We start from the raw sequence: 11,469 nt of genomic DNA, 5'->3' as shown, positions 1-11,469 counted from the left end.
ATTCCCTCTCTCCGTGACAACACACCCTGATCAGACTAGAAGCATCCATGCTGATGCTGGAGGGCATTCCCTCTCTCCGTGACAACACACCCTCTTGGAAGCTGCCGAAGGATGGCTGAACAACAGTGATAGCATCACCTTTCACCTAGTAAGCAGGCTCAGCCCTGCTGAACATGTCTTCTCGGACACACACTTGCCAGGTAGCCTGCAGCTCACTGAGTCACTACAAATGTGTTAGCTGTGCTAAAGGGTTTTAGTAGTAGTAGTAGTAGTAGTAGTAGTAGTAGTAGTAGTAGTAGTAGTAGTAGTAGTAGTTCATTGGGTACAGCCCTGGGATGCTGGGATTCTATATGGGATTCTCCAGCCCATCCCTGCCCACCAGGACACCCAGAACCAAGAGCTGGGCTGCAGCATTGGGGAAAGGAGGCGTTAGGACAGAAGCTGCCCACAACTGGACACATGCCTCGTCCTACCAGCCCAGCCTAATGAATGATCAGAAAACCACCCAAATGCCACAGCTTGAGGAGAACATAGAAAACCCCAGGCATGAGTGAGATCTGGGACTGAAAAGGAAGGTGGAAAACTGCCCTGGGGAAGGGCTGGAACTTCTGCTCAAATACATCTCATTGAGGAGCTTGAGGACAGCTCACTATTTCCACCCATGTACACACACAGCCCAGTACAGAGTCCCTGCATCCCGGGGCTATGCCTGATGAACTCATCAAAATAAGTCAAATTAAATTAAACCCATTAGCATAACCAACACATTTGTAGTGAGAAGAAAAAGTTATTCTCAGGTTGGGTGTGGTGGCACATGCCTGTAATCCCAACACTTAGGGAGTAGAGGCAGGAGAATAAGGAATTAGAGGTCAGCCTGGGCTATGAGCCTTTATGTTAGAACTAAGAAGTAGGGCCGGAGAGATGGTTCAGTGGTTAAGAGCACCGACTGCTCTTCCAGAGGTCCTGAGTTCAATTCCCAGCATCCATATGGTGGCTCACAACCATCTGTTATGGGATCTGATGACCTCTTCTGGTGTCTGAAAAGAGCAATGGTGTACTCATATACACAAAATAAATAATTAAATCTTAAAAAAAAAAAAAAAAACCTAAGAAGCAAAAGAAAAAGTGCAGAGACTTACATATCTGATGTACTTCTGCATGACTTCCTCCAGGGGACGAAGGCCATCTTTGAGGAAGATGGAGGGGTTCCACATGGCTGCTCGAGCCACCATCACGGAGGAGGCAGCTGTGGCTTGTCGAAAGTCTTCTATGTCCAAATGTTGCTGGATGTGGTCGTGAGATCCTCCGCTAAAAAGCAATAGGGGCTTGAAAGAATCCCATGATGGAACCCACCAGTGTTTGCAGAACTTATCTGCCATTCATTATCAGTAAGCTTTGGCCAAGTCCCTTCGACTACCAGGACTCTAACTACGTGATGATAAAACATAACCTGTTGTTAAGTGAGGAGCACAAAGTGATATCTGGCATACAAGAGATTTTTTTTTTTTTTTACAAGTTTTCCTTACAATCCAAAATAGTGGCCAAAAGTAGACAGTATTTGAAGACTAAAACTGACATATTAGTTCTGCAAGTCACCTCTATGTTTTCTTTCTCTAAGAACATAGGGTCTACCATTCCACCCCCCATCCATTACTCTTTCATCCCACCAGTCAGAGGTAGCTTTCCTTAGGACTTCTGTCTCCAACATCCTGAGTATTACTATGAAGTCTTTGGGGTGCAAGCAAGACCTCACAGCTGCTAGCACAGGTGTCTGCAGCACCCAGAATAATATGCTTGTTTGGGTCTGTCTGTCTGCCTGTCTGCCTGCCTGCCTGCCTTCTTTCCTTCCTTCTGCCTCACAAGGGCTGGATTAAAGGCGTGTGCTATCTGGCCACTGTCTAGATTTCTTCTATCTGACTTATATTCCTTGAGTCTTGTTGCTAAGAGCTCTAACTTGGGACCCCTGCACCTTGCATCCCTAACTCTAGATGACATCATGGTGCTCTGGGCCTGAGTCTGCAGCCTCTTCCCTCTGCCTCTTCTTATTCATCCCCATAGCCTAGGCTACCGTCAGAATGCTCTGAGCTCTCGCTCCAAACGTCAGTGCTGGCCTCACTCCTAACTTGACATTTTTGCTTCATTTCCCCCTTTCCTTTATGATGAGTTTTTGAGGATTTCTTTTTTACGTTTACTTGGCTGGCTGGGGATGGGGTGATATATGAGGTGGGATATATAGGAGAGATATATGAGGTCAGGTGGACAGGTTGCAGGACTCAGTTCTCAGGGACTGAACTCACCCTTTCAGCCATGGTATCAGATAGCCTTAACTGCTAAGCAAACTTGCCAGCCCTGTGTTTGGCTGGGGCTGTTTGTTTTGAGACAGGGTCTCTTCCGTCAGCTCTGGATCTCCTATGAAGAACAGGCTGACCTTAAACTCACTGAGATCCATCTGCCTCTGACTCCACAGTTCTGGGATCAGAGGCGTGAGCCGCCATGCCTGGCTTGCTGCAGTTTCTTCACGTTCTGCTATCCCAGTATTTTCTGAATGAGAGGAGCATAAAGTAAATGAGGAAGAACGGGGCTTACTTGGCTATGACAGGAATGGAGAGGGTTTCAGCAATGGCTCTTATAACATCACAGCTGACAGGGTGCTGCGGTCGCTCCTCGCGATTCCTTAAAGATAAAGAGATGGGGTCTGGGGGCTGAGGGCCCAAGGCCAGATCATTCCTGATGTCCTTCCTACTGAACCTCAAGCAGATCTACTGTCCTAGATGTGGTTATCTAGGACAGGTTGCTGGGAATGGCTTCCCTGATTTATGGGGATGAACTCTATCCGAAGGGGCAAGAAGGTTAGGTCTAGCTCTCCGGAGTCTGAAGACTGGGGCAGCTGCAGAGGACCAATGTGGGTGGCCTGCTTCCCAAGGTCATACTGCTTTCCCCTGCCTTCCCCTTGCCTCTGCCAGAAGTAAGAGACAGTGTCTCAAAAATGCTGCCCCTACAGTCCCAGCCCTGCCCATCCCCAAGGACCTGGAACAGCTGCCCCTGCTCAGACTGGCCACTCCCACACAGCTGCCTGTGCTGAGGCCAAGCTGCACAACTGATCTTTGGGAAAAGCACCTGACATGGGGTAGGTCCTGTTCCAAGGGCTACCACAGATCATGACCCTCACGAGAAGCCACGGGAGAAGCAGGACACATCCCAGGTCCCCTTCCTACCAAGGTCAACAGCAAAAAGTTCCTGTGCATGAGTAAGCAAATCTTAGGTATGCGCCAGCGATGGCTGGGCCAAGCCATGTGTGAAGACAAGCAGGAGAGGTGACGAGCCAGTTCTTGCTTGAGTGAAGCTCCTGTGCTGGGTAGTCTTTGATTTCTCAGAAGAGCCTGCCAACCCAGCTTCTACCTCTGATGACTTACATCCCTGGCAGCCAATTTTACACCGAACTAAACAGCCGCATTTGCTCAACTTCTGATGGTCGGGAAGTTCCTTCCCTAAACTGCTCCTACTTCTGGGAAAATAAGTTTCTTTAATTTACAGCAAGGACTTCCTTAAAATACAGCAAAGCTGTATATTTGCAATCGCATAAAAGCTTCAAAATGACTATGAAGCAGAAATTATATTAATTGCCCAATGAGGAATGTGTCAATCAGAGAGGTTAAGTAATTTCCCTAAGGATGCACAGGTAAGAAAGCTGCAGAGCTGGGATTTCAAATCAGACGACTAAGGCTAAAGCTCACTGCCCAGCAAGGCACTCAGTAGGTGTATACATGTGCATCGGACACTTCCAAACCCTCCTAGCTTTGATCTAGGTGGCTCCACTTTACCATTCCGTACACTGTTCAGAATATACTCCCAAAATTTAGTAACAGGCATAAGCAGTAACCTGGGCTATTCCTATAAAACCCAAGTTCCCCCCAAACGGAACATCAGTCAAAGTGCATTAATCAGGATTATGTAAACAAAGGACATGCTTGGCAGAGGGAGTCAATTGAACAAGGAGTCGGCAGCCTTCAGAAACACCTTGATTCAGCAGGCTCTAGTGCCCGTGCCTATAATCCAGCACTTGGAAAAGAGACAAGGGATTGCCATAAATTCAAGGTCAGCTTGGGCTACATAGTGAGAGCCAAAAGTGAGACACAGACACACAGACACACTTACACACTTAAAAATAAAACAAATCTTTAAAAAAAAAAAAAAATCAGCTCCCAATAGAGAACAGATGACCCACAGATAGATACAAGAACAAGATACAAGATACAGTGTCTGTTTAAAGCAGACACTGGGACAGCTGCAGTCCAACAAGGGCAGGAAAGAAAGGCAGTGCCTTTAAAAGAAAAGCCATCTGCTTGGGGTCATTCAAGGGAGAAGCCAGTGCTCAATGAAGGGGGGGGTGTGGGGGGACTCACCAGGTGGAGCTGCTCATCCCAGCACGTGGGAGGCTAAGGCAGCAGGACTGAGGACTGAAAGAAGCTCAGAACAGCTCAGGTTGTATAGTGAACCCAACTCCAAAAAACCGAGAAGGACTTAGCTATGGGGTAAATGCCTGTAAGCCCAACATTTGGGAGGGGAAGGCGAGAGCATCAGAGGTTCAAGGCCAGCCTCAGCCTTTTCTTGAGTTTGAAGCCAGTCCGGGCTCTATGAGACTCTACAGTAACAACAAAACCAAACCAAAAATACTCAATGGTAAACCATTGCCTGGCACGTAGAAGACACTGGATATAATCTCCAGCACTTTAAAAATAGGAAGAAAGGAAAGAAGGAAGGATGGAAGGAAGGAAAAAAGAAAGGAAGAAGGGAGGGAGAAAAAAACCCCTAAGATTTAAATATTTTTAATTCCACCACTCCCTGGCTAACTGATGGACTTTAAGCACACTTGTACACTTATGCACCCTGCAGGCAAGCAGGTTCCTTCTCCTCTTGTGTTTCTAATGCCTGAAGTTTGTGTCTAGCATCGGAAAGTTCTCAATGAATGAACAAATGCAAACCCACGCAGAGTTTAAATGTTCTCTGGGTATCAGAGACCTAAGCTCAATACACAGAGAAGCTGTTGGTCTGGCAGGGTCTGTTGAGTGATGGCGAGGAATCTCCCGGTCACTCAGTCACTCACCTCCCATGAACTGCAATGGCTGAAATGCCAGTCCTCTCTATCCGCTTCACCAGCTTCAGGGTATCTTCCAGCTGGGTAAGAAAGATCACAGCGCAAGGTGGTCATTAAGAACCCAAGGAAGGAGCTTTTGACTCCTAAAATCAGCTCAGTTCCACCACCAGACCCCCACCCACCTGAAGAACAGAACTTCAAATGTTACAGTCTTACCGAGGGCAGAATTCGGATTTTACAGGTCACAGGTCTGTGTGTCCCTTTAACAAGAGTGCTGAGGATCTGCAAAGAGGAGCAGACAGGCATCTGTCTGGAGCAAACCACACTGCCCGCCCGCAATCGTTAACGCACCTACGAGACCCGTGCACACCGCAGACGAACAGCACTTGCTATTACCTGTCTTATGCATTTACGTGTAATTTCCACGAAGCAAGGAATCAGCCTCTGGTCTGTGCTAAAATTTCAATACTAGCAAGTCCTTGCCGTGTGTGTGTGTGTGTGTGTGTGTGTGTGTAAAATATACTGAATGAAGGAGTAAGTGAATGAGCCTGCATGCAGTTCTGTGTGGAACACAGTGATTCTTTGACAGGAAAAACATCAGAATTACCTGGAGAGCTTAAGTAACACAGACTCTTAGATCCTACCACATTAGTTCCTGAACGGTTCTCTAGGGACAGAGCTTAGAAAACTGTGTTTTCAAAATCATTGCCCAACACACTCAATATAATCCCGGGGCCTAGTTCTGTTTATGAACACATGACAAACAGCTCTTTTTTTTTCTTTTCTTTTCTTTTCTTTTTTTCTTTTTTAAAGATTTATTTATTTATTATATGTAAGTACACTGTAGCTGTCTTCAGACACTCCAGAAGAGGGCATCAGATCTTGTTACGGNTGGTTGTGAGCCACCATGTGGTTGCTGGGATTTGAACTCTGGACCTTCGGAAGAGCAGTCGGGTGCTCTTATCCACTGAGCCATCTCACCAGCCCTCTTTTCTTTTTTTAAAGATAGGGTTTCTCTGTGTAGCCCTGACTGTCCTAGAACTCACTCTGTAGACCAGTCTAGCCTTGAATTCTAAGATTCATCTGCCTCTGCCTCTCAAGTACTGGGGTCAAAGGCATGTGCCACCACTGCCCGGCAACTGGCAGCTTCCTTTCTGAGTAAAAGGAATAGTCCCTGGGTGCCAGCCCAAGAACTAGAATGAGAAAGGAAGGTCTTTAGGAGCCTAGGCTCTGTCCTCATGAATCCTCCTATTTTGAAAAGTCATTTATACAAATATATAAGCTGGAAAAGTAAAGTATGATGCATTCAACATGTTTTTAAATGCTTCTTATATGACAATTAGGAAAGGTTGCAAAGAAAGATCCAAGACGTAACACGGGAAAGTAGTCAAGGAGGTAGCATGACATGGCAACACGAGAATCAGAGACCAAGAGGGAGACAACCCAGCCTGAATGTCTGTGGCATTGCTATCTTCTTCCTACATCAGAAATCTCAGGTCAGGCACGAGTATGGGGAAGGTGATCTCAAACACTGGACTCCTACCCTGCGGAGGTGCCCCGGGCAACAGCTACCAGACAGGCAGGAGGACTTGCATGTACCTCAATTCTAGACAGATGAGGGCAGAGGAGAGCCGGTTACAGTAAAATAGGCCTTATCTGAGAGCTAAGGATAAGAAACTGTTGAAAGGCCAAGAGTTCACCACCAAGACCCTCCCTGCTGGCCAGGCAGGCAGGAACACTCTCCAGGTGCTGCCTCAGACAGCAGACTAGACCTGACTGCCCAGAGTCATCCTGGCAAGCCTTAAAGGGACATTTGTACTTTAAGGAAGGGGACACTGCCAGGCCCATGAGGATCGATCAGAAAAACTCGCCTTCCAGCTAGGCATGGTGGCACATGCCTCAGCACTTGGGAGACAGAGGAAGGAGGAGCAGGAGTTCAAGGTTGTTCTTAAATCATAAGGAGAAGGCCAGCCCAGAGTACATGAGACCTTATCGCAAAACACACAAATCAATCAATCAATCAATCAATTCCACGTTAGTTTAATAACTCTGGTTCACAGCAACATATCTAGAAGGTTCCCTGGCAAGTGCTGACTTTGAACCTTTGAAATGTAATGACAAAATATCAAGTGGTTTGATATAGTTCTTAACCTTAGAGACCTTCCTTTTGATTTATTCTAAGTAGCTCCAAGTACTTTCTAGGCATTTCTGTTCACATTCACATTAACGACGGGAAGGAGATTAGGGAACTGAAAGATCCGGTCACTTGCTAGGACTACAAGGTTGAAAGAGGGAAGAAACAGGTAACCCGAGGCTGTCTCAGCAGTGTGGACACGCCACCATCCAGAGCTAAATCATGTCACATATCCCTGCCAGAGGAGGGGAAGGACTAGGGATGAAATTCACGTCTAGTGAGGAACAGAATATGCAACCATGAGCAGGCTTGCCTCACCAGATCTACTACTGGCTAGCCTGAGATATGTAAGATCTCTCTCTCTCTCTCTCTCTCTCTCTCTCTCTCAAAAAAAAAAGAAGAAAAAGAAGAAGGAGGAGGAGGAGGAGAAGGAGGAAGAAGAAGGAGAAGAAAAGGAAGGAAGGAAGGAAGGAAGGAAGGAAGGAAGGAAGGAAGGAAGGAAGGAAGGAAGGAAGGAAAAAAATTGGCCATTATTGGCTCTGCCCCACCCTTAATTCTCGGTTTTGGAGATGGCTTTCACTGAGTGCCCAGACTGTCCTGACTCTGTTACATAGTGTAGGATGCCTCAAACTCAAAACCCTCCTTCTGCTCCAGCCTCTTCAGTACTGATTAACATAAATGGCTGCTACCTTTTTTTTTTTTTTCTTCAGTTTTTTTCAAGACAGGGTTTCTCTGTGTAGCCCTGGCTGTCCTGGAACTGGCTCTGTAGACCAGGCTGGCTTCGAACTCAGGGATCCACCCATCTCTGCCCTACTCCCTACATTTGAGATTAAAGTCGTGTGTTACCATGCTTACCTTAAACACTTTTAAGTAAAAGTAATTCAGTTACATTCACAATATAGTTAAGCCACTATCGCTATGTATTTCCATAGTTTTTTCATGACCCCACATGAGTAACTTTATCTTGATAAAACTTTCAAAGTACCCACAAAGCTCTCAGCCAGTTCCCAGCTTTCCAGTACAGTGTGGACCTGAATTGAACTCTGCCCGATATGCCTAAGTCACATCTAACTTGGTGGAAGCCTGAAGCCCCCCTTTCATGAAGTAAACCCCACTCACTAGGCCAAGCTGGCACACGTGACTGTGGCAGAGTTTCTGAGTTTCTGTGCACTCCTGCTGCCTCTTACCAAATATGCTCATTAACATGGGGCAGGGGCAGGGGCAGGGGCAAGGGCAACATCACTGGCCTTCTTAGTCAGGTGGTGGAAGAGAAGGAAATCGCCTGTGCGCCCACGTGATCCAGAGCCTCCTGTGAGACATCACATAGTCAAGTGTGGAAACCATTCTGAGATCCACAGATGCTCCCTGCATTCTGCACAGGGCCTCTGGCTGCAGGTTCTAAAGCCCAGGCGGTTATTGAACTGTGGCTAGGATCTCAAGAACTACCAGAGCCTCCTGTAACAAGAAGTGTCACTGAGAAGGGACACTCATGCTGTGGTTAGGAGTCACAAAGCTATAGCTTCTGAAGTTGGCTTTGTCTGCCACACAATTGAAAGCGGGTATTAAGCCATCTCCTCTTTCCGCTCTGTGCTTGGCTTGGCTCGGGTCTTTTGAGGCAAGGTCTTAGCCCAGCCTGACGTTGAATCCCTAACACTCCTGCCTCCTCCTCCCAACTGCCGGGATTTCAGATGTACATGCACCACATCATCCGATTCAGTTTCAACACACTAGTCTACTTTTGTCCGTTAAAATCATTTTTGCCAGGCGTGGTGGCGCACGCCTTTAATCCCAGCACTCGGGAGGCAGAGGCAGGCGGATTTCTGAGTTTGAGGCCAGCCTGGTCTACAAAGTGAGTTCCAGGACAGCCAGGGCTATAAAGAGAAACCCTGTCTCGAAAAACAAAAAAACAAAAAAACAAAAAAAATCAATTTTTAATCTGTCTATTTAGGTTTTTTTCTTTTCAAAAATCTATGTATGCATGTATTTGAGAGCTCTGTCTGTACACCTGCCTGGTTGCCGACATGCCTCCTACTGTGGTGGACTCTTATCCCTCTGGAACTATAAGTCCATTTAACTCCTCCATTTGTAAGTTGCCTTGGTCAAGGTAGTTTATCACAGCAGCAGAAACAGAAGTAAAACATAGTGTTACAGTGCTAATGTGGAGGAGTATTTGGGCTCAAGAGTCAGAGACTAGCATGAGCAACACAAGTAGACACTGAGAGAGACAGAGAGAGAGAGAGACAGACAGACAGACAGACAGACAGACAGACAGAGACAGACAGACAGAGACAGAGAGGGAGAGAGGGAGAGGGAGAGAGAGAGACAGAGGGAGGGAGAGACAGAGAGAGAGTCAGAGACAGAGAGAGAGGGAGAGAGAGACAGACAGAGAGAGGGAGGGAGAGAGAGAGAGACAGAGACAGAGAGAGAGAGACAGAGAGCGAGACAGAGAGAGAGAGGGAGAGAGAGACAGAGAGAGACAGAGAGACAGAGTGAGACAGAGAGAGAGAGACAGAGAGAGAGAGACACACACACACACACACACACACACACACACACAGAGCAAATGCCTGCTATGTCTATTTCAAGGAATTCTGAGAACAAATGAATGAAACACACTGTAATGTGCATTGAAAAAGAAACTATTCTATAAACATCAAGGACACGTTATATGATAATAGATTAGAGGAACATTATCTGAGGCTAAGCAAGAGAAAAGAAGACACCTACCATATAGATATCCCCCTACAGCCCAGAGATCCCTTGGCATGATGAGTATATAGGATTGAGCTGTGATGGCCAACATATACCATGGCAGCTCTCACTGGTTGGGGCTGACTGCAAAGTCTCCTGAGTCTGAAAGAAGCACGGAGGTTCACAGCTCAGGCAGGGAAGTGGGATGGAGGATGTGAAGGGGGACAAAAGAGCCAGCAGAGCAAGGAGGTGAGAACTGGTGAATTAGGGGAGAAAAGTCGTGCTATGGTCAGCTGTTTCTGCACATGCCCAGACAGCCCTCAGAACTAGGTATCAAATGCCAGCCTATCTCCTGGTCCCCATTTAAGCCTATTTGTATACTCTCCAAAGGAGGGAAACAAGGGGAGGCTAACTTCAGCTGGCCTCAAGGAATCCTGGCCTGGGCTGCTCTCAAAGGGCATGATGGCACACAACTAGAACCTCAGCACTCAAGAGGCTGAGGCAGGAGGATTGTTCATTGTCCAAGGCCAATCTAGACTATATAGCAAGTGCCAGGCTAGGCAGAATTATATAGCAAGACCCCATCTCAAAAAGAAAGGTTGGGGAGCAAGGGATGGGAAGTGACCTGTGGTCTATGCAGGGATACCCTGCCACTCTCATGCAGCCCCCTAGGAAAGGGCGCCCATCTACACACAGACTTCTGAACCTGCCCTGACCCAGAGTCATCTGCCCTCTGCTTTCAGATCATCCGGGAAGGGAAAGTGGCAAAAGTAGCGATATTCAGGAGGCCATCTCTGAGTTCCCAGGCCCTGTGGCTCTTAGGTGACATGACCCCATCTATAGACTGTTACAGAACTCTAGAGCCCTGAGGGCTGACTGAAGAGTTCCCAAATCTTGCAACACATCAAAATTATTTTCTTTTTAATTTCCAGACCAGGGCCGGAGAGATTCTGATACGCAAGAACATGATCTACACAGAGGGCTGAGGTTCGGTTCCCAGCACCCACAGCAGGTAGCTTACATCTGCCTGTAGCTCCATCTCCCAGGCATCCAATGATCTCCTCAGCCATTGTGTATATATGGTGCAGACACATAGGCAGGCAAACCACCCATAACACATAAGAATGAATAAATTTAAAGATATTTTCTCTGGGCCCCAAACAGAGATTCTAGGCAGACTTCAGTAAATCTGGAGAGACATTTTAGAGAACTCTAAGTCACAGCACGTTGGAGGACTCTACAAGTCACTCACCTTCTCAATCTTGTCAGGGTCTGACAGCAGAGCGGCTCCCATTCCTCCCTAAGGAGAAGCACACAGAAGGCCTTACCATTGAGGAGGATGGCCCAACCACAGTATGGCAACAAGAGAGCTGAGGCTCCCAGGAGCTGGCATTTCCCTAACCACGGAGGAAGGATTATGAAGCAACTGTGCACACCACACCCATCAGGAATCAGAATATGAGGGGTCCTAACAACTCCCACCCTGACCACTTTAGCAAAATCATGTATTCACCTAGAAATGGGCACTACAGGCATTTTTTTTTTTTTT

At 47.0% G+C, this 11,469-nt stretch overlaps 1 protein-coding gene across 5 annotated transcripts in view; it reads right to left on the bottom strand.

Annotated features, from left to right (window-relative positions):
- The window catches only part of Dus2 (dihydrouridine synthase 2), a 41,962-nt gene that overhangs the window by 6,640 nt on the left and 23,853 nt on the right, over positions 1-11,469 (bottom strand). For 3 of the 5 annotated variants that reach the window (XM_021220055.1, XM_021220053.1, XM_029532649.1), the window contains 5 exons: positions 11,173-11,220; positions 5,312-5,377; positions 5,105-5,175; positions 2,587-2,673; positions 1,140-1,308 (listed from right to left, as the gene is read on the bottom strand). In XM_021220055.1, the coding sequence (XP_021075714.1) occupies positions 1,140-1,308; positions 2,587-2,673; positions 5,105-5,175; positions 5,312-5,377; positions 11,173-11,220 (441 nt within the window). The remainder of the gene's footprint in view (positions 1-1,139; positions 1,309-2,586; positions 2,674-5,104; positions 5,176-5,311; positions 5,378-11,172; positions 11,221-11,469) is intronic. The other 2 variants (XM_029532647.1, XM_029532648.1) reach the window with 1 other exon arrangement.

The sequence above is a fragment of the Mus pahari genome, chromosome 20 (assembly GCF_900095145.1).
Source record: "Mus pahari chromosome 20, PAHARI_EIJ_v1.1, whole genome shotgun sequence".
Taxonomy (NCBI): Eukaryota; Metazoa; Chordata; class Mammalia; order Rodentia; family Muridae; genus Mus; species Mus pahari.
Note: the sequence above shows the minus strand (reverse complement) of the source record. Positions and strands in the feature narration are given on the sequence as shown.